The following is a 23857-nucleotide window of genomic DNA, read 5'->3' as shown; positions in this document are numbered from 1 at the left end:
ACCTGCAAACCTTCATTCCCAAACCACAGTGCTGTACCAGCCTTTCAGGGGCAGGGTGAGCACCAGCCATTCCCACCCGAGGTGAGCAGGACTGCAACTGCAGTGCACGGGAAGGAGCTGGATGTGCCCCTGAATCCCGCAGAGGAGGAGAACAGGCTGAATCGCTGTCTGCAGCCATTCTGTTTGTCTGACCTTCAAACAACTGCCAAACTCTATCAGCCTGCCCAAACAATCCCATTACCAAACATACAAAAAACAAGAAAAAAAAAAAAAACAACCCCAAACCAAATCCCAATAATTCCAATCCCAAAGAATGAAAACCATGATGCAACAAAGGAGCACTGCAGGCTAACACCTTCCTCTAGATGAACCCTCTCCACTAGATGCCTGCCTGATCATGCAGCAGCCTTTATTTCTATGATATCCTTCGGGACCATTACTTCAGAATTATCAAACCATAACTGAACCACTTCTGTCTGAAAGCAGAACAATTTCACCTGCAAATGAACCTGAACTGAAACTGCACCATCTGACTCAGGGACCAGTTTCCTGGAACAGATTTTATAGTGCTTCCTTTAAGAAAAGGTCATTTTACAAAATTAAAAACAAACAAACAAGAAAACAACCAACTTAGGACTTGACAACTCCTGGGCTCAAACCACATTCTATCCATGAGGAAAACCTCCAAACTGAGCGTGTACTTAGCCACAAAAAGTGAGTGCAGTAATGCTGGTGGAAGGGGAATATACTTTCTTTCTTACCAGCCCACATTCTAATAGTTCCTACGTTCTCTTCCTTTAAAGAGAAACTTACTCTAAGACAGCAAAATATGAATGATCTTTGGCCTTGCTTTAAATGGCATAATTTAATCTCCTCTGAGCCCCTTCCAAGTTCAACAAAGCCAACACCTTCTATGCAGTAGCAGACAATTTATTCTCTTTCAGGGTTGAGGTTGTCAGATGCAAAGGACTAAGCAAATTCTAAAAGGCCATGGAGTTTTATTGTACACTGGGACAACTACATTGCATTTAGTGCACCGCTAGCTTGCTTAAACATGTTTCTTCAGAGGGGTGGTACACCCCCAAATATTTGCCAGTAGCACACAGATGATGGCTGCAGCCCTTGGCAGCTCATGTTTCTGTCCCCCACTTTCTGTCTGCCTTTGTGAAATGGAAACCCATCAGAACACAGCACATCTTCCTACAGCCTGGCCAACAAATCAGGGCTGTTCACATTGCCTGAATTAAATACTGGACACTGAGTCTAAGCAGTGAAATTACAGTAACATAACCACATGTTGCTCCACTAACTCCAGCATGTGTCTGTGTCTTAGGCCTCATGATAACTGTGGTTCTGAAGAGCTGAAAAAACAGTATTTTATACATAACTAGCTTACATGACTGACAAAATAGACTACGTCAAAGGTACAAAGAGAAAGATAAAAACAGTATTATTAGAGTTCCATTTTTACAAAAACATACTTCCCTCTGTGTACTGTTGATCTGTTTAACAGGAATATTTTCAATTCAACAGAAAGGTACAGAGAGACAGTGTATCATGCAAGTGCAGAAGCAGAAAGCTAGCTCAATTTGCAACACGCCTTGTAGCAATATTGACTAAAAAAACCACTGACTAAAATCAATGTTTGCTTCTCAACTTTCAACAGTGAGGCAAAGGCAGCAACTAACTCTTTATTTTTGCATACTCGCAACACAGGAAAATTACTATTTTACTATTTAAAAATATTTCAATTCAAAAATCTATTAATTGATACACATCCTCTGCCTCAAGTATGGAACAGTTTAAGTAAAACTGGAAACCCTGTGAGGAGCTTTCTTCCCACACCATACACACTTTTTTTTGTCATTTAACTTGAGTAAAATTTTCTGTGCTCTCAGCTCTGAACACTGTTTATTTTACCTATGTTTTGCCTTGTGTAGCAAAAATTAAGGCAGCTCTCCCTGCTTAAAAGATGAGCTGTGGAACAGCTTCTCTGACTAGCTAGTGATAGGTTATTGCCTTCATATATATTACATCTAACCTGACTCCTTCCTATCTTAACTGGGCATAAAGCAGTCAATATAGCAGAATTTCCTGCGCTCTATATTGCCTGTCCAGTCTGCAGTACTCAGTAAATTACACCCTCCCCAAAAGACATTTAATTTAGGTTGCTTCCTCTGTGTGCTAAGGAACCAAATTAGTAAAACGCTTAGAGATCATGCCTTGATCCATTCTGTTTTTACATTGGACATCTTCAGCAAACAAAATGGAGCACAGCATTTGAAAAGACTACGTAGTTGTTGATTGGGTTAATTATTTGCTTTAACCCAGCAAGAAGCTCAGAAGTATTACAATATACCAATTTGTGTTTGAGTTTTCAGGATGGGTCTGCAGACTCATTTCCTACACAGACAGCTTTCTACAATGTGACTACACAGCAGCCTGATCACAGCCATGTACTAAGGGTAGCTCCTAGCCAGTAAATCCATGTTATCTCCACTCTTCCACTGAAATGGGTTACAGTCAAATCAGCAGCTCCATTTCCCATCTCTACATCCTCTACTAACCTCCTGAATTCCAAGACACAGATAATAGATGCTGTCAGGTGCATAGTTCTCTCCATTAGGCCTTCGAATTTCATTGACAAAATGTGTCAACCCATAGTTTAACTCAGCTGAAGTATGTGATAATAGATCTTCCTTTAATTTCACAGACTTTACTGTAAAACAGAGAAGAAATGCTACATTATACAACAGAATTGTCACGCAGTGAAGGTGGGATGGGGTATTTTTTGACTGGAAACCGAGAAACTGTTGAAGTCTTCTCCATTAACCAATGAATGAGACTAAAATGTAAGAGACTAAGCAGTTAGAATGTTAGGTCTGCATTAAAACAATCAAGGCACCCACAGTAAAGTCCAGTTAACCAAATGCAGTAGCACCTGCTAACAAATACACTGTCATGCGCAGCTCAGGATAACGCAGAGGCAACCCAAGATGCTGAAGTGAAGCCAGCGGTGTAGAGGGGCACCTTCAGGGAAAAGGGCAGTTTCCAAAGATCCAAGAGAACAACAGAAAGGTGCTGAGATGCATGTGGGAGCTGAAGAGCAGCCGGAGTAGCAGCAATTCCCCTTTGCCCTCACAGAGCAAATGTGTACGGAGAGGAGAGCTGCAGAAAGAGCATGGCTCCTGGGGATTGAAGGCCACCATGTGCCAGAGTTCCACAGCCAGGAATGCCAGCCTCAGAGGAAGATCTTAAAGGACAAAGACTAGGAGGATGTCCCTCCCTTGACATTTGGAAGCCAAGAAATGGTGTGAACTCTAAAGCGAGTTAGAATATGAGGAAAAATAGGATTCAAACAAATAATCAAAATGGTCACAGAAAATCAGAATAGCCAAGAAGGTGCTGTCCTAGCTTTCACGAGAAGTGTGAGACCCAGCATTCTGAACCAAACGGAAAAAAATAGAAAAAAAGATTTTGGCAACCCCGTGGCAAAATAATCTCAGTCATGCTGGGAACATTAAGGACAGGAGAAAAATTCTATCAAAAATTACAGCTGAGAATCACACAAGTACAGCAATTTTCCCTGCCGGGTCAGATTCTGGATGCCGGATTTTTGGCAATACTTACTTGATTTCAGTTCCTCCAGCTCTGGAAGCTCCTCGTCTAGACAGCGAGACTTTACCCAGTGCTTCCACGCGTTCACCCCGTAGGCGTATTTGAACGGGAAGCTGCACTCGGAGTTCTCCGAGCTGTCGTCGTGCGACTGGTACTCCGATACGGCTTTCCTCTTCACGCCCTGCCACGGCAACACACGGCTTAATGCCACCAGCGGGGACACAGAACCTGGCACAGCCAGCTGCAGGCCACAGAGCACACAGAACCTCGCAGAAGATGTGACAAATCTGTTGTCACAGGCTCGACTTGCGGGCTCAAAGGAGCCCACCAATGGAAAAGCCAGCCCTGGTTCCAGATTAAAGCGTGCCCAGCAGCGGAAATGTGGATAACATCCAGCGGATAACAGCAAAAGCTCAGACTCCAGATTTGATGCTAGAAAGACCCATTTATTATTGGAAAGCTTTAGTAGTAGCTGGCTGCTTCTTTTAAAGCCGCAGCATCTACCGCAGTTATTGGAAAAAGAACATTTCAGCTTTGCGCCAGGGGTAGGAAACTATTTCTTGGTAGTGTCCTGCTAAATAAAAGACTATGCTTAATTTGTATCCAATGTCTGAACTATGACCGACTAAAAATAAAACCTGGGAAGTTACAAGCAATTAAAATGTTTTTTAAACTCTTTTATAAGGAAATGCTACGGCTCTCATTATAAACCACGGTGATGCCAATGTTTTCCATCTTACTATCAAATTAAACTAAGACACATTTGTTCAGAGTAGAAGGTAAAAATAGCATTGCTAAGAACACAGTAGGTATATATACAGTGGCACATTTCATCAACAGTTCTGCCACTGTGAAGCAAAAACAGGACCAGAATTTACAAATCACATTCCTATCAAATCCAACAGTCCTCTGCAACAGACCTACTGCTGAAATAATTTTATTATTTGAAATTTATCAATTTATGTAATAAAGATAGGATATTAGGTATGAGTAGACAGTAACATGCTGTAAATCAGTATGAGAACTAGAAAAAAAAAAACAACAAAAAACAAACCAGGTATTTTTTCCTACCATAAATTATAAATTTTGTGCTTTCCTTGATATTTTTAATAGCATGAAAAAATTACCTTCTTTTTGGATCGAGGCCTAGGCTGCTCCTCATATTCTTCACCAAAAACAGGAGGTAACAAAAACTCGTTTTCTGTATCAAGCTCCTCAGTTGCTGAAAATACATAAGCAGAAGCTTATTTCTAAATGTCTTTCAAATAATGCTGCTTTGCAAAAAAACCCAATTAACTACACTGGTGTGCCTTAACATAAGGTGTCCACAAGGCACACAAATAAACACTGGATTTTGGTAAGAGGAAAGAAACCTCTCTTTATATTCAAACTAAGGCAAAGCTGTCAAATAGTAAGACAAAGCTGTCAAATAGTTTATTTGTAAGTAAGTTTCAGAGGACCAATGCTCAACATTTCAAGTATCATCTTAAGTTGCTAAGGCATAATTCCTTACTGTAGACTCTTACATAATGTTTTCTGCCCAGGCTGTCTTTGGTATTAAAAATCATCAGATACGGTGAGAATGAGCAGCTATGGCTGGAAAAAATAGAAATTAACGTAGTACATGCAGCTTTGTTCACGTATTTAGATTATTTCTATTCAGGTTTTGTTATTTCTTATAGCACATTACACTTGGCTAAAAACATTAAGATCAGAAGGCAAACTCCTTCAGCGAAACTGGTTTTAGTCTGTATTTATGCAAGTGGTGGAGGTCCAGCTCATGATGGATAAGTTTGGTAAGCAGATGTATGGCAGTACATCAAAATACTGTTTATTTAACACTTCAGGGGTATTATTGAGGATTCTATTTCAGGCAACATTGAGGAATGAGACATCCGAATGGATTCAATGTTGCAAGCCCCACCTTTATTTATTTTATGGAAGATGGTTCATCCCTCCTTTAGCCATCAAAGAATGTTTTCACTCAAAACTGAATGCTCTTCCGATAACCTGATTTCACCGCCTTATTTCCCACAACAGCTTTCCAGCTGGTGCAGATGAAATAGCACTTACATGCAGAGATTTCAGAACTCTGCACCAGACTCCAAAGCAGTCCTTCTCCTGATACCACAAAGAATCTTATCTCAGAAGCACTTCAGTGTAATCAAGGCCTCTTGCAGACTGCTGCTACCTACTACTCCAACTTGCTTACTTCTTTTCTTCTATGGTTTTTCTAACTCATGGACTCAGCTTCTCTTATAAAGAGGGTTAAAAAGTGTGCACCTGACTAGCAAATGTCCCAAGATTGATGTCAGGCTAACCCCTAGGCTTTGTCTTTAAATTAGGCATACAGCAAACTGGGCATCTACTGCAGGTATCTACCACACAGCACAAAGAAGCCTGTCAGCCCCTACAGAACCTGCCCAGGTGAGGTATGAGAGTCATGTGTCCAAGAGAAGTTATGGAACACGGACAGTAACTACGGCCAGCAGCTCTCTTGGGTTTTGGATTCACTGGGGTACGGTGTAAGGGAACAGACACAGTTCCCTGCATTCTGTAGAGTGGTAGAAACTGGACTATACAGCATCAAGAGTTCCTTTCAAGAAAGGTCTCAAAGCAGCGACTTTTTCCTGTGAATTCAAATAACGCTACCGTTTCAAATGCAGACACGGACATTACCAAGATATTGAAAGGTAACACAAGGGCTGTGCAGCATGCCAGCTTGCAAATTTCTAACAAACCTGAGTGGGAAGTTGACCCTTTGGCAATTTCTTCTCTAAACCATGAAAATACCTGCTGATTGAAGAATTCATTCATTGCTGTCCATGACAAATACCATCTGAGTACTTGAGCCTTCAAAACAACTTTCCTAAATGCATGTTCAAAACAACTGCTGCAGCCAAGTTCTTTGCAAATGGTTAACTTCCCTTTTTCTTTGCATTGTTTCAATTACTGTATTTAGAAAGATGGAAGAACTAATTCAGAAGTCCCCCAGCTTACAAAGGCATGGCAAAGTTTTACCTAACCATCAGTCAGGTGCATCCTGCAATCAAATAAAGCTCCTCTGAAAGGATGACTAAACAAGCTACAACGGCTGCCCACAGTGTGACAGTATCTATTAAAATCACAGAAGAATTACCTCTTGGAAAGTCTATTTCAATATCAAGGTCTGGCTCATATGGAACATCAGGCAAGCTTGTCCGTGAGTCTGAATTTAGGGGATTTGAGTCAACCATCACACCTGTTTAAAAGAAAAGGAAAAAATCTCATTATTTTAACCAAGACATGGATTAGCCAAATGGTGCAGATCTCTAACTTTAGAATCTGAGTTGTTCTAAAACTGATTGTTCTGCTCATTACCATCCTGTGTTTTCTTGTTCTTGGGAGCTGAGATTTACTTCTCCAGCCTGATTTCACTTAAACACAAAAGATACTTACTAGCCCATTGTTCTTCTCCATGAAGGTGAGTCAGCAAAGCACACAAATAGAAAACCAAATACGGGTGAACCTGGATGATATCAACCAATCCCAGAACTCAAACAAACTTGACAAACCTAACTATTTTCCCACCTGATCGTGTCGCGACAGAACAGACTTTCAAGTCTACTTTTCTAGGATCTGTTTCTCAAATAAGGCATGCAGGAAAGGAGAAACAAAGCTTGAATTCTCTCCAATTTCTGGCAAACACTGATTGCTCCAAATTCAGTCCTCTGTAAGCAAGCAAGCTGTGACCCCATACATCTGCTCATTTAGCTAGCTGTACTTCACAAAAGAGAGCAAGAAACTGAAAATGACAACCTTGCAGTGCTACTAGAAATGTGCAATTTTAGAAGAATGGCAATAGGGTGGAATACAGTAAGCCTCCTGGGCAGCTACACTGGCCTCTATATAATGAGGCACAAAGTGTAAGTTTATGTAATTTGTCAACAACTTTCAGATCTCTGTTGGAAGAGCTTGGTAAAAAACGTCAAAATTTCATGTGAGTGAAGGCGAATTTTCCTGGAAAGACACAGAAGAGACTTGAGGATTTGGGCAAGCAGAGCCAGGAAAGAAGAGCAAAGAGACATGGGCACTGAGAAACTAAAACTACTTTAAGGTCAACCAAGTACCACACAGCCACTTGCTTACTCCCCTCACGCCTGGTGGAGAAGAGACTCGGACCTCAAAGCACAATGCAACCTAATATAAGACCTCAATGACAGCACTGTTGTATTCAAACTTTCCCTAAAATAAAAAAAAACAAACTCAATCCTTCTTTTCACACACATCCCCCAGCACTCCAAACTCATCAGGAAACTCACTGGTTGCATCAGAGGCTTCAGCTTTTCCAACATGCTCAGGTACCACCCCTGACAAGTTCAGTAGCTCAGCTTCCAGAGGATCTGAGGGCACTTTTCCCCTCAGCTCTTCAATTGCTGCCAGGATTTTCTCAGTGCTATCCAGAGTAGTGGGCAAAAAAACTGGAACTGGCACCTGTGCAGACAGGGAGGCAGAGATAATTAGAAAAGAAAAAATGCCACAACAACGCAACCAACAACCAAAAGCAATTTCTGTTCTCTTCTTCTGAATGACAGAGTTGATACAGATTAGAAACAAGTCACTTTAATGTGAGCTAACAAAAAATGCTGACAGGTTAAAGACCCAATATGAAGAAGCTATGAACAGAAGGGAAAGCAGGAAAGGACATAGGAAAAAAAAAAAAAAAAAAAGACAAAATATGCCTGGTCAAAGAAAGAACAGAAGGGTCTTTGGAACATCCAACCTGTCTGATTATAACCTCAGATTAACAACAATTTCTCCTGACTAACAGTTTGGACAAATCAGCATCTTGTTTCTTCCTGCTGTTTATCCCCCACTCTGCCATCCTTTCCCAACACAACCTTTTCAGCTTCTTTATTACAAAAACAAATCTCGCTGTTAAAGGCTTATTCAGCATATTCAGCAAAAGCAGAGCTATCACTCAGAACTGTTCCTAAAAAGCTCAGCAGCACAAGATTTTCACACTGGAAGCAGGCAGACAGGTCCTAAAGAAGACCTCGGCAATCAAGTGCCGCTGTTGGATTCTAATGCTTTTTCAATAAACAGTCCTGCAGCACCCTGTAACCCTTTAGATGGACCAGAAGGAGAACAACCAGCAACACAAGGTGGTCCCACACATGCATGCCAATCTTAAAATGAATGGATGCCAATCTTAAAATGAAGCTGAAGTCTCACTTACAGGAACAGGAACCATGGTAGGAACAGGAACATTTTGACTATACATGTTCATAGGCACCGGAACGTAGACTGGTACAGGAATAGGCACTGGGACATACTCTTTTTTCAACTCATCTTCTATTAAAAGAAAAAGGAAAAAGGCAAATACTGCCAGGTATTTAAATATATTTTACACCTGCCATTTAGTGGGCGAAAAAAAATCAGAATGTTTGCAATATGTAAGACAGTAATAGGAAAAAGCTGCAACGAAGAAATCAGTTTTATTACGGTTCAGGAATTACCTGTCTGACAAGATTTTGTCTGCATATGAGGTTTACAGTAGGTGGCTTTTGTCATTGTCAAAGGCTTGCAGAGAACTGCCTTGTTCTTCATTTCTCTGTTGGGTGTTGGAGAAGGTGGTGGAGCCGAGCCCTGCAGACAAGCAAATAAGAGAAGGTGCTCTTGCACCAACACTGATTCCAACACAAAGTTCTTGACTCAATGTATCAGCTGATACTTTTCATCAATGAGATAATGAACAGATAGCTCACAGAGCACAACACAACAGCACCAACTACTATTTTATAACTGCAAACTGTTCTACGTTCTAGTACTGAGCTGCCACTGCCAGGATCATCAGCAGTTGTACTTTACTCAGGGCTAGCACTTCTGGCTCATTTTCCTTTTTTATTTTTTTTTTAATTGAAGCTACTTTGAACATTTTATGTTCAAGTGAAAGCATCATTTAAGCCATTTTATAACAAATAAAATAATTTTAGCTGTCAAAAGAGTTCATCATGAGCAGCAGAAACAAAAACTTTAGGCTCAAGATTGAACCTTCTTGAATTATGCCATAGTTCAAAGATCACTTAAAAAAAAAAAGCACTTCTGAATGAAAATTCTCTAAATGCTTTTTTAGTAGCTAAAGCATGAACTTCGTGCTCCCTCTGCTGGCTCTAAAACAGTGACAACAGATGCCAGGGAACATCCCAGAATGTTCAAACCGCGTCCTTAAAGTCAAGAGGTAAAAAACTCCTCTTGTTCCAGACATGGTTTTTGTACCCTAGAACCTCTTTGAGAACCTGATTTGAGAAACAAACTCTCAGTTCTATTTGGTCCTATGTAAGAAGACTAGCCCCATATGTCCTTTTAGATATGGAAGGAAAGCCCAGTCCCAAGAACAGCTCTACCAGGTGTACACTCCCTAAAATGCACAAAAAATACGGTGTCACACATAGCTTTGACATGATCTTTATAAATTTCTGGACTGAATTACCGTCATTAAACATAAAATACTGAAAATTTTTAACATGACAGTTTAGCTTGCCTGATGTTTCTAGTTACCTAAGCAATTTTCTGTGTTTTTCATAAACATGTTTATATTGTCATCAAAAACTTCCACTTAGATTTAAGATTTGTCTTTAATCCCTATCTGCATTTAAAAGGCAAGCCTCTCAGACCTTCCACGTGACAAAAAAAAAACCAAAACAAAACTAAGTTTCTGTGGTAGTTTGACACTGGGGAAGTGATTTCTTCAGGAAGTTAAACCAATTAGTGACTGGTTTTGAAAGTAATAGCTACTAGAGCCAATAGAGGAATTATACATCCCTGTCATGCAGCAGCCTGGCTACGGAGACCTCAGCCACAGCTCCTGAGCCTCCCCCACGGCTTCACACTTGCACAGCCGCGCTGCCAGAGCCGCTGCCCGGCACAGCTCATGTAACCACCGCGGGCTCTGCGCAAGAGAGTGACTTTATTCCTCGCACAAACGAGCTCCCAATGCCCTAACCCTTCTCTTGAGAGAGAGGAAAAGGACAGAGCAAACTGTCAGAGGAAGCACGGCATGAGATGCAAGTCAGGGAAGAGAGAGAGTTAAGTCCCAAGTAAGGCAAAGGAGTGAAGAATTGCCTCGTTTTGCTGAACTTCTCTTATAAAACCATTAAAAAATAGACTAACTTTCCTTGTAACAGATAAATGCTGTTAGGGGGATGCAGAAATCTAGTTACAGTTGTAGACTGATATAACTGAGAGTTAATAGAAAACTTTGAGCAGAGGAAGACAGAAAGTGATGTAAAACCCTTTGCTCCCAAAGAAAAGGAAAGCCTCTGTTCCTTAAAATGATTTTTAGAAATAGAAAAGGAGAACCTTTATTTTATACTAAAAAAGGCATCCTTAAACAGGAACCTAAAATAAACAAAGATAACCCATTATGCAGTGTTAGAAAAGCTGCTAATAAGAAGGACTTCACAAAAGGAGGTTTCCCAGGTGGCTGTTTTTGTGAGAGTTAAGACCCATAAAAGAACTGTTCTATGTTGTCAGTGGAGAAACTCCATAGAAGTCCTCTCCTAAAAAACTGATTTTTAAATAGTGAAACTGTCTGAAATCACAGGTTTTGTCTCTTTATGTTATCAGTGGGAAAGTGAACATCTGTGAGGGAGGAGGAAAAGTGTTTTTAAAGTTTCATTTTAATTCCCATTTTCTTCTTTTAATGTGTGTTAATAAAATCTTCATACCTTTAAGACTTAAACTTGCTTTTGCTTCTCTCACAAATAAAAACGAGTAAACACTCAAACCACTGCACTAAATTTGGCAAACAGAATTCAGCAAATATGAAACCAATACAGTTTCAAACAAAATACACTAAGCTAACTGAAAACAATATTAATAGTAGTATTTCTGACAAGCTGAGAAAAACTGAAACTGAGAATGAAGGCTGCTACTCCACTGATGATCCTCACCCTTCCAGACAGTGATTCTGCAAAAGGCTATGCTTCCCTACTCTGTAGCCAAGTCAATCAGACCTTGAGCACCTAGAGAATTCAACTCTTGGGAAGGGTAAAAAAACTGAGGAAAAACTGTGAAATTCTCTTCCCTTTCTATATTCAATAAATACACCTAATCAGTCTAAACACGTGAATAAGACCCACGGCTTGTTAATTAACTTTTAAGCGACATTTATATGCACTATAGATGTAAAACACATGGTTGATGATTTGGTTTCCCAGAAGACACTGAAAGGAAAGTATGCATATTTGAAATTTTTATTTCACCTACAGATCTGAAAGAGACTAAGAAAATAAATTTATCTTAGGATCATCCAAAGACACAATTTTTGGTTTTTAATAGCAGCCCTCTAATTCACCAGGATCTCACATTTTAAGTACATCTAATTATGTTTTAGAGAGAAAGAGACAGAGTTAGATATGTGAGTGTGTTAAAGATATGTACTTACTGTTATTTTTGTCCGGGGGGTTTGACAGCCCTGATCTAAAAGCACAAGGAAACACTTTTAGAATTTTTTTTCTCTTTTTCAAAAGCGAAGCAAATTTCAGTAAGCAACTCAAGAAAATACCAATATAGCATTAAATCACGAGAACTCATTAGTACCATATTGCAGGTGAGAACCGCACACAAGACTTTTCCTTCATTGACACCTCCCTACTGATCTCCCTCAATACTCCAGTACTGAGCCTTACACAAAGGCAAACGACAAATCAATGCTTTAGCCAGATGTGAATACAGCCTCTTTCAGAAAAGTAAACACCAAAACACTCAGGTATGAAAATGGCTATACTAAGAAGCTGAGCTGCCATACTCGCGTTAATTTAAAAGCCGGTTTATTTGAACTTTGCCTGACGTGCCATTTAAACCACACAAACGCGTATTCAGCGCCCACCCGCAAATTTACACAGCACCTATTGCCAACAGAAAGGAAAAAAAAAAAAGGCAATGGATTCCTCTTATCTAGATACTTTCATCATATTCTCGTTTCCATTTCACTTATTTCCTTTAATTCCATTCAAGGTATCCCTTTTCCTCATTCCTAGTGCATCCATTCTCTATGACCAAAAGGCATTTTGAGAAGTGTTTCCACTGAGCAAGTAACGACAAACTGGAGCACAACGCAGGAGGAAAACACTTTCTGCTCCCATGATGATACAGCACTAAAATTACACTGAACCCAGAACAGCTCGACGCTGCCTCCGATGAGAAAGCAGAAAAGGATAACGTCTAACGCGGTTTATCACGACAAATAAAAAATTCACGGAGCTTTCAATTTTTCATTTGAAGGAAGCATCTGGCTCGACGCTTCTCAGCCCTGAAGCAGCACATACCATAGTGCAGGTTCTCGGGTCCTTTCTGGGTGGCCAGGTTGGGCTCGTTCTGTTGACAGTAGAAGCGGAGCAGGCAGTGCTGATCGCAGAAATGCTTCATCTCGCCGCGCCACTGCACCTTCTCTTTCAGGGCTCCTTGAGATTTACAACAGTCACACCGCACAGCCTTAATGCAAAGGGAGAGTTGCACATTTTTAAGCAGGCCTTGGGAAAAAAATTCTTTCTACGTTTTAAAAAGCTACGTTTTTAAGAGTACTTAGGATTCAGTACCACTACACAGTTAAGTCTCGCTCATGTACAATAGTTAAGCTGCCGTCTTTTTCAATTGTTTGCTGAGGGATAGCTTCCAGAATAAATCTGCTTTGTTTTAATAATTTGTCACTATTAAAAAAAAAAAAACCAAACCAAAACAAAAAAAACAGGCTCACTTCTAAACAGTCATCAAAACAAGAATTTTGTGCATCAATTTTAATAAATTTCATTGAAGCATTCTGCAAAACAACAGCAGAAAATGACAGACTTCTCAGTATTACTGAACGGAGGACAATACAAGTCATTTTTTCTCCAAACTTTGGCAGGTTTTTTGTTTTAAAAATGAATCAGAAGTTTTAAAAAGTTCTAAAAAGTCACCAAAATAATCACTTCTCTAGGTATCAAATCAGCATATTTTTTATATTTCCATTATTTTAGTAGTTTGGCAACAATTTTAGATCCCAATTCTTTAGTTCATCCAAGTTTCTCTATGATTTATAAACAACAATTTCTCTTAACGAAAGAGGACTCCCCCAAAATTTAGTTAGCACGTAACTTGGAAACTCAAACATTTAGGTAATGTATCTTCCATGAACCTGCATGTTATTTTCACAAGTCATTACTAAGACAATGTTTTTCTCCAAAATACATTCTACTGCATTTTATCTGCCATGCTATAAATTATTATCTGAACAGCGGCAGCTCAAATTTCTCATCTGCAACTAAGCAAATAATTGTTTGCACTACAGCTCGCCTTGATATTGTTAACAACCTCCATCCTAAAGCATATCTTTAAAATGAAAAACTTTAAAGATGCTCAGGAATCCAAAGTAAGTCAACCTAATAATATAGCCAGGAGAGGAAGAGGGAAGTTGTAATATATGCAACATAAAACATTAGTACATAAAATCATACACAACATTGCAGTTATGCACAAGGCTCTGATGGCTTAAAAAAAACCAAAACGAAACAGAACAAAGTCCAACTGTAGTTTTCGTGACTCCAAAAAAGTATGACCAGGCCAATTAATTCAAATTTTAAAAATAATTAAATGTTTAGTTTCTTCCCTGCATTTTAACAGTGCGGCACCATTCTCTGGCAGTGAAAGAACTTAAGCTCTCACTTTTAGTTTTCAAGTATTTAAAGATGATACATAGAAAGTGTTGTTTCTAACAGTATAACCAGCTTGAAATTGGGAGCAATTAAAGCTGCAGCTTCAACATCACCTCACAATGAGCACCAGGTGGCCCTGGAAGAGCAGGTAGCAGCAGCAGTGCTTATGTACCTGCAGGGGATACAAGGTCAGAGACCTTACAGCACCCCATTATCCCCATCCTCCCTCAATTTTTATTTGTCACTTGGACTTTCCACTGATGCTGATCCACAGTTCCTCTGGCAGATCACCTCAGCGGGACAAAAGAGCAAGTAAGTTGTATTCTTAGAAGGGAGTGGGGAACAAGATAAAATGTAGAGTGTTGCCAAAATAGTGTAGATTTAAGCAGTTCAGGAAAGCTGTGAATTCACACCTTTAAGGCAAATGCAACTTCCAAAGCCACCAAAAGACCGAAATACCAGAGGGGAAAAAAAAATTCACTCTAAATTTAAATCTCAAACCCACCTAACACTGATTAAGAATGGCAGCTGACTCACGTACAGAAAAGCCCATCTATTCTGACCTGCTGCACACTGCTTGACTATCAAAGCACCACTTTCTGCTCATTTTTCTCTCCTTCAAAGAAAGAAAAAGGGGTCAAATCTTGTCAAATCCAGCAACTACAGCCTTCCTACAGCAGTGCCTGTTGTGATAGGACAAGGAGAAATGGTTTTAAATTGGAGGGTCAATTTAGATTAGATATAAGAAAGGTCAACTTAGATTAGATGGAAGAAAAGTTTTGTAGAATGAGGGTGAAACACTGGAACATGTTGCTCAGAGAGGTTATAGATAGGGAAATTTTAAGGTCAGGCTGGATGGGACTCCAAGCAACCTGATCTCATTGAAGAAGTCCCTGCCCATTGCAGAGGTGTTGGGACTAAACAGCCTTTTAAAGGTCCCTTCCAACCCAACCTATGCTGTGATTCTCTCATTTCTGCATTCTCAATCCTCTCCTGGTTTCCTTTCTCATTTAGGCTTTTGAGTAACTATATTGTTGTCTCTCCTGGGCTTCTACTAAATTATTTAGGTTAAAAAAAGAAAACTGTTTTGCCTCTGCATGGAAATTACCATTCCTCAGGAAACCTGGGATTCTTTTATAATGACGCTTCACTTCTCATCTCTACATTTACTACACTTTAATTCTACTATTTCCATAATTCTGCTTCCAGTCAGTGTTATGCACCACTCCATGTACTGAAGTTTCCTGCTAACTGCTTGCTCACCCACTTCCCTGACGATCAAATTTATTGAAAGTGAAAACGAATTAATGATTTTCGTGACATTTTATGATCCTTCCTCCCTTCTTTCCTTCCTTCCTTCTCGTTTCCATTTCTTTTCACCTGGGATACTGGCACTAAATGTTAACTGACTCTCCAAAATACCTGCTTCAGGTCTGCTTATCTCCGTGTTCCAAAATGCCCACCTCTGCTTGCTGCGCTTGCACTGCACAAGTCCTTCGCCACTCACGACTGCTTTTCGGTACATTTCTTTTCCCACTACTTCAACATGTTCAAATGGCCATGGTGATAAGTGTAAGCCACTAATGTTTGCCCCAAATTTGGGTTAAAGAATAAAATTTTCGTATGTGGGGCTTTTATTTACATTTTTAATCCCTCCATCAACTAGTTCCAAATGTTCTCCAACGGTTTGGGCTACTATTAACTTGACCTAACCTTAGCTGTCTATTCCAGCTTCTACTGCAGTAAATAGAAAGCAAAAGATGTTCCCAGAGAGTGACGGATTCTAAGAGAAAGGAGATCAACTGTTCTGAAAGAGTACTTACTGGAGTTTGAGACGTCTAACTAGGGAACGGCTGAATTCCGACAAGAGAAATTCCACAAGGCTGTCTTGCTGTCTTTACCATTTTGATTAATGCTGGCTCCACTTTCACGTTTTACCACTGCTGACAATCATTGCTGAGCTCACTAGCCACAATCATTTTTCTTTGCCTTGGACTGTAGCTCCCTACCTCCTACTTACCCTGTGCTGCAGATACCTGACCTCCACTGAATACAGAATCATCACTGCACATGCTGAGTCTAATCAATTCTCCACTGCAGCCTCGCACGACCCGCGCGCGCTTCAGCGGCAGCACTGCCATCAAGGCTGCTCAGGGCGTATTTAAAGAAACAGACTTCCGGGCTGTTCTCAGAACTGGATACTCTTCTTCAAGGTTAACTTCAATGCTCTAATATAACACCAAATGTTTGAAACTGTCATCAAACATCAGGCTACTAAATGATTTATATTGACATTTCCAGGCATTTTCTGGATTAACATCCAAACCACTGCAAGCAAGTTTACAGGAGGAGCTCTAAAAACTTAGGGAGCTAACCTCAAGAGACCCAAAATTTTGCCTCTTGTCTCAGAGGTGCACAGAACCCATACAGTACAAATTTCCTCAGACCTTGGCACCAACTATTACTGCAGCTGTTGCCCAACAGATAATCAGGACTAAAAGTATTCTTTTACATTTCACTGCCTCATATTCGGTTTAAAGGACTCTTATCTAGGTAAATCTAATGTTAATACTTCTAGATAAGCTGTTGTGCTTCTACCATTGCTAACTTCTTTTGGCTTTCTGAGAAGAGAATTTTGGCATTCAGGGCAGTGCTCCCATAATACCTGATACTTTTAAAAGGTTACAATGTTTTCCAGATAACACTACATGAGAAAGATGTGTCCATAAAAAAAAGTAGACAAAGAAGATGGAGACAAACACTTGTTTAATGAACACAATGACGGTGTTAAAACATTACTAGGTTATTACTACTTATTTCTCTTCATGTATACATTCACTGAAACTCCAAAGTAACACTGAACATTGCATAAATGAGACAAAGCTCATACATATGTAACTATTCTTTTAAGAAGCTAACAGACAAAACAGCTAATGAAGTACAAATTCAGAGAACGGTCCTTATCTATTCTGCCTTCCTATCTTTTGATCATTGTCTATTTTGGCTAGATAAGAATACAAGCTAAGAACGCACTACCAAATCCAAGGTATCTGGAGTGACCTCCATAAAGTGGGAGAAAGTACCAGTAAGGATGTAAAGAAATAAAGAGAATTTTAGCAACAGACACGATTTCCCAAAACCTATTATATGTCTTTCCCATGTAATAAATCTCAAGCTTTTTAAACCGAAACTCAGTTGTATTAAGGCTTTAAGAAACACTTGAAAAAAAAATTACAATCAACAGTTCTTCATAACGGAACCCTAGTTCCACTAGCAAGTGTAAGATTCAAAAAGTAGAACTATCTAACACTTCAGTATCATCAAAAGTATCAAAAGTCACTAATCACCAGCAAATCTGTTTAAATTGCCTTTTTATGACATCAGATCTAAAATCCCCATATCACAGTACCAAAAGCATTTAAGCAGACATCATGGGCCAGCTATGACCTTATCCCATGAATCAGAATAATCTGAAGTCTGAGTTTTCAAGTGGTTCTCAAAGCTGACTCATAGAACAAGCCTCCACAGAAGCTACAGTTCATGGAAGTACTTTGGTATGCACACCTCCAGACTATATGCTTTGCTGAATCACCAAAAGATTTCTAAAGCACAGCAAAGATTTAAGTTTTCTATCAGAAGGCACTTTTTTCACAGGATAAATTTTATCTCACAACCCAAGTTTTAAGGCACACAGACAGATTAAGTATTATTGTATGAAGTTAACAGTTAAGAACTCTGCAGCCAAGGTTTGTCACCTTGTTTTCATATGAGACAAAAGAAACACATTGTGGTCTTCAGTAGTTTTTTGGGGTTTTTTAGGAATGACTAACAGAACCCTACACACATTATTCAGAATAAAGAATTTACAGTGTTTGGCTGTAACATTTCCGGAATCAGGCATTCCAAAATATCAGATATTTCTTCATATTCAGTTCTTTTATGGTAGGTAGATCGTCTTGAATTACAGGACCTGTATCTAGCCCTCTAAATTTCAAGTTTTTTACTGCCTTCCAGGCTGTGTGCAGAGTTTTGGTACGGTGATGAATTTTGTACTGTCTTTTCTGCAACTGCATGCACAGTGTAGTTCTTGTTTTGAAATTATCAGTGTAGCTTTCCAGCACGTTCAAACCAGAGATCAAATATTCTATCCATGGCACTAATCGCAGGTTAAACCCAGTCCAATTTCAACTCTTCCTTTCAAAAAATGTAAACAAAAAACCTCTTATTGTGAAGTCTTTGCTGGTTGTGCTTCACAAGGCAGTTAAGCTTCCAGAGAATTAGAAATAGATGCCATCTGTTTGATTTAAACTTTTATTAGAAATCCATTTGGTCTTGCTTTTTCCTTTGGCATCCTTTCCACTGGGAAATACTGAACAATCAAAGCCTCTGCAGTTCAAACTGTGGGAGAAGGGAAAAGGCAAAAAAGGAGGCAAAAACAGGAACAAGAAAAACTATGCTAATCTCAGTAAACTTGAAGTATCCAGCTGCTACTAACAGGGTTTTCAACATTCTAAGTACACATTTAAGAAGTTTTGACAAGAAAAATGTGGTATTAACTGAGAAAAAATTGGAATTCTAAAGTAACAAATATACATAGTAATTTTTTGTTTTTCTGTAACTCAGGACTTCCTTGCCAAATGAATTAATAAAATCAGATGACAGAAATGCTGCTCTAAGATCTACGAAAACTCAAATGATAAAATTAATACATTTGCTTATTCGACAGCAAATGCTCTGCTGAAGTAAGCCATATTTCCTGCACAGTCCTTGAGATATCCTCACATGTGCGTTTTTGGTTTTTTTAACTGTGGAGCTCTCGTCAAAAATTCTGAGTTACTTGCCTTGTAGTACCAGTCCTGAAATTTTTTACAGCACTCTTCACTGCAGAAATCTCTCACTACACCATCAAGTTCCTTAGTTGCTCCCTTTTTGCACAGCTGTGAGCAGTAATTACAAGTAACACATCTCAGTCCTAACCGTCTTGCAAAGTCTTGTTTATATAGCAGCTTGCAGCCTGGAAACAGATTTTAAACATTAGGAAAAAAGTAATTTTTACAAAGAGATTATCACAGTTAAGAGTTAAATATTGAAAATTAAGTGAATACAACAACAGCTAACAACTGGGGCTTCAGACAAATTGAGGTTGCACAGTATAAGGCTATTATTTCAAGACATTTTTACCCAAATATCTTCCCTACACAACTCTATGGCTTCCTGTGATGCCTACCTCTTTTTAAAAACCCTATGCTGAATCTTTGTTTATCAAATCCCTGCATAAACAGTCAGGAAAATAAAACATAATTTTCTTTTAATATAGACCCATGCAAAAGCATTGACTTGGAGTTACATTGCTCAGCTACACCTCCTCAAAATGCTAGTGATCCAGACAACACTATCTACTACAGAAATACCTATCTTCATGGATCAACTTAATTTTATTACTACCTTTATTTATATTAATAAAACAAACCACTTAAGATAATTTATTCATATTTAGGAACACTAATATGTATGATGACTTAAGAACTGAGAGATTTCTTTAAAAATGTAACTGTAAAGCAAGCAATGGTCAGTGGTGAGAATTATGCAATGACAGGAAATTACACATGAAATTTATGAAGAGTTCATATGTAATTAACATTATAATTTTTTTCACACTGGGGTGGAAGTGTTAGTTGTTTTGGTTGGTTCTGTGTTGTGTTGGTTTGGTTTTCGGTGGGTTGTGGGTTTTTTTGTTTGTTTGTTTGTTTTTCATTTTCTTTTGTGGTAAGGGTTTTTTGGTTTTTTTTTTTCATTTACTATGCAGTCATAATTTCAAGGTTGCCGTAACGACAGCTATATTCTTCCATGATCTGATCCTCCCTGAAGCAAGCTAGCAAATACATTCTAATATATTAAATGCATTAAAAGATGAATACTGTAGCTATTATATAGGCTATTTTCAGAATATATTGTATTTAAATGACCTCAAATCCTGTGCCTATTCAGCTGAAGCCTAAATCATATACTGGATACCTCTGTAACTGTCCTAATTTTATGGGAGAGAATAGAATGAGAAGATGAAGTAACTGTCTATATTGAACACTGGAGGGACAAGATTACATTTACAAAGGCCTTTAATCTAAGGTATTGCACCTGTTTTTATGATCTACCAAATATCACAGCACCACCAAAGACTAAAATACAAATCTTCTAAGCATCCACTCTGCTAGGACACAGATATAATCTAACAGATATTACTTCTTCTGTACTTCTGATAAGTTATGAAACTCAGTATGTAACATATATGCTGTACTTCCTCTGCCATACAGAATATAAAAATACTATAATGTACTCAGTAATTTCAATTATGTGACTTCAGCTGTTGTTTATTAGGGTAGAATTCGTATGTGTGAAACTGAGATACTATTTTTAAATCACTAAAAGCACAAGAATGCAAATGGAAGATGCAGCAGACGATCTTCCACAAACAAAAGGTTATTGAGGAACTTTAACTTGCAATGCAACAAGCTTTGCTAACAAATTAAATCTGCGAGTAATGTCAAAACAAGACATTTATAGAATATTGTACAAATTCGACACTGTAGGTTTAAAGTGGTTTTTTTGGGGTGGTTTTTTTTTTGTTTGTTTGGTTGGGGTTTTTTTCTCTTTTAAGTTCTTTAACAACAGAATAAAGAAAATTACTTGCACAGATGGAAAGTGCCATACCCAGCAACCATCCTTACAGTGCAACTGATTTGGACTTTACATTGTTTTGAAGGAAACAACAATCCTAAAGATAGCAGCGTGTGCAAGCTAATAGTTAAAAATACCAATTAAAAGCAAAATTTCTTGCCAGTATTTTTTCCTGCTGGCTGCATCTCATTATTGCATGGAGCATCATCTTCTTTCCTCTTCTTTAAAATTACAGAGATATCTTAGCAGCACAATGTATCCTCCTCTTCAGTGATCTCTTAGAAAAGCCACCCAATGCTGCATAACCCTTTCAAAACTATAGATGAGTAGTATTCCTCTACTACCAACCAGGCAACCTATGTCCACCTGGCTAAAGAGTTTACAAAAAGGAATGGACAAACCTGACATTTTTTTTGGCTGCTGAACTACAGGAAGTGAAGTTGAAGACAATGCTGCTGTTTTCTTTAAAAAAGTTATCAGGTAAAAAATTTTCCAGTCTACAGTCAAACATCTCCCACATTTCTGTGACTCATGAAAAATAACCATCGGTGAACAATAAGTAAGGGGCAAAAAAAAAAAAAGTCCAAAATTCCAGCCCTTAAGATCTAAATGCCTGGAACATATAGGGTTTTTTATAGCTCACTGACTGCAGGGCTTCTTGCTGAAGGAGGTCTCTACAGAAGATGAAAACCCCATTTTTATAAAACTTTAGACGCTGACAGTAGATTGTTACAACCCTGAAGACTGCTAAAGTAGAATATTTACAAAGCCTTTCTTTTGCAATATCATGAGCAAAACCCTACAGATTTGTCTGAAACTCTTTATGTGTTAGTAATAGGTGACTTAATCTACAGGGCCAGAGAAAATCTGGTTTAGCTTCAAGACCTTGTGATTTCAAACAAAGAGAAACCAAAATGCCTGCAACCCAGGATATCCATTCTTATTACAATGCTTTGGTTAAGACTTTCTTTGCATGGGAAAAGGTATTTGCCTTTGGCAAAACACAACTTGGTCTTCTCTTGCACAAGAGAAATCCTGAATCAGTGTAACAGCAACACCCATGCTGGCTATGTAGATGTGACCATGAAGTGGGCTTTGATTTACAGCACATTGTGGATGAGTAATACCAAAAGCACTGAATGTCTTTTCTCATATCAACACTAAAATCTTGAGGGGTTGTTCAGCTTAACTCCCCTGGGGGCTTGGGGTTCATGAGTATAAAGCACTGCCTAAACCAGACAGCTGACAGTTCCAACATTTCGAATGAAAAGTCTGAGAAAAATCTAAGCTCCTCAAGATTTCTACAATATCTGATGCACAAATGTGATCAGATGGAAACCTCCAGTGCTTTAAAGTGCCTCTGAGGAAAAACAGCTCTTACTTAGAAAGAAATTATAAGCACAGGTTATTTGGCTCAAGCTACATCAGTCATTAATTATGGTCTTTATGAAAGTTCTAACACCATCCCACAAGCTGGCTGTCTCAGAAAGACCACTAAGGACCATTTTCAGAAGTATCTCAAAATCTGAAGCAAACAAAAACAAGTAGATGAGTATCTGCTAACTTAACATAATGTATCCTTAATTATGCTACTAGTGTTCTGGCTTTCAAGCAAAACCTAACACAAAACCTATCTCTTAAGAGCCCTGAATTTTGATTCCCCGCATAAAGGGTACTGAGAAGAAAACTATCTGAACAACATAGAAGAGATGACTGCTGACTAAACAACACCCAGGCAGCTCCTCAAAACCTTTACCTCAGGGAAGTTTCCTTTCTCTTTACAGATCCAAGAACTGCCAGGTTCAGCCCCGCAGAGATGCCCACGGCAGAAAACCTGCTTCACTTGGCTGACTGCAGACTCAGTGCAAGTAAGCTACTAAGAACATGATCTTATTCTTCCAGCAGCATCTACCTGAATTACAGGAAGTTCAGTACATTTCTACATCAAGTAGCTGTGTAAAAAGGAATGCTGAACCAGAAATAATCCTGAGGCCTCAACACCAGTCCCTTTTTACCATAAGGACTAATATTTTTTATAGAAAGTAGTTGTTCCATCCTATAAGAGTTGGGTTTTTTTACCTCTGAAAGGCCGTCCTTACTAAACTACCTCTGTCTTTCAAGCAACATGCGAGACGTGCTGTTCTCTCATCTTGTAATAACTTCAGCTTAACCTGTTCTAGAGAAGAATAACAACAGGCCAGTAGCATCACAAGCTATGTCTTGGAAGCTTTTTGGAGCTATGCTCCTTCCAGATCTTTCTGCTCTATCTCCCTCTGTACTGATTCACATGCAAAACTTCTTCTATACCCACAATGCTATCACCTGCTGTCTCTGGATTCACAAGAGACATTATTATTTTTAGGAAAACAGATGGAATGTATCTAAATTCTAGGTCCTGCTTGGATTACTGTTAAAGCAGACCCCACCCTCTTCTGCAAAAAGAGAAGTTGTGTATACCCCTTCCTTTCTTGTCTTCACCTTAAGAACCTTTTATTATTATTCAATCCAACTTTCATACAACCTCAGTTTATCCTGCTATTTCCTGATATTAGGTATTATTTCCTTCCATTCTCCTCCCTCCTACTCCAATCCAGTTACTCACGTTTTGCTTATTCTTAAATCTTTTCATGTTGATAATTCTTTCATGTTAATAAGAACACCTTGGTACCAACTAAAGCTTCAAATGAAAGCAACAAGGAAACCGACATTTCAGGTTAGAATTTATCTCGAGAGGGACACTGCCAAAAGAAGTGGTCATGAGCAAAACCAAACTAGGCACCATAGCAAGATCACATTATTTCAACATGGCAGGCCTCTGTTGAGAGCTGTAGAAAGGGACCGAACAGCTCTGTGAAGCACAAACCCAGAAGTGTGTAAAAGGGTGAATT

General features: G+C 38.9%; 1 protein-coding gene across 8 annotated transcripts in view; it reads right to left on the bottom strand.

Moving 5' to 3' along the window:
* Nucleotides 1-23857, bottom strand: part of ZMYM2 (zinc finger MYM-type containing 2) — an 84307-nt gene that overhangs the window by 6633 nt on the left and 53817 nt on the right. For all 8 annotated transcript variants that reach the window (XM_040054525.2, XM_040054517.1, XM_058424287.1 and 5 more), the window contains 10 exons: nt 19136-19308; nt 12930-13095; nt 12047-12081; nt 9117-9246; nt 8837-8952; nt 7920-8091; nt 6758-6859; nt 4746-4840; nt 3631-3799; nt 2568-2719 (listed from right to left, as the gene is read on the bottom strand). In XM_040054525.2, coding sequence (XP_039910459.1) covers nt 2568-2719; nt 3631-3799; nt 4746-4840; nt 6758-6859; nt 7920-8091; nt 8837-8952; nt 9117-9246; nt 12047-12081; nt 12930-13095; nt 19136-19308 — 1310 coding nt within the window. The remainder of the gene's footprint in view (nt 1-2567; nt 2720-3630; nt 3800-4745; nt 4841-6757; nt 6860-7919; nt 8092-8836; nt 8953-9116; nt 9247-12046; nt 12082-12929; nt 13096-19135; nt 19309-23857) is intronic.

The sequence above is a fragment of the Hirundo rustica genome, chromosome 2 (genome assembly GCF_015227805.2).
Source record: "Hirundo rustica isolate bHirRus1 chromosome 2, bHirRus1.pri.v3, whole genome shotgun sequence".
NCBI classification, from domain to species: domain Eukaryota; kingdom Metazoa; phylum Chordata; class Aves; order Passeriformes; family Hirundinidae; genus Hirundo; species Hirundo rustica.
The sequence above is the reverse complement of the archived record's forward strand: the minus strand, read 5'-3'. Positions and strand labels throughout refer to the sequence as shown.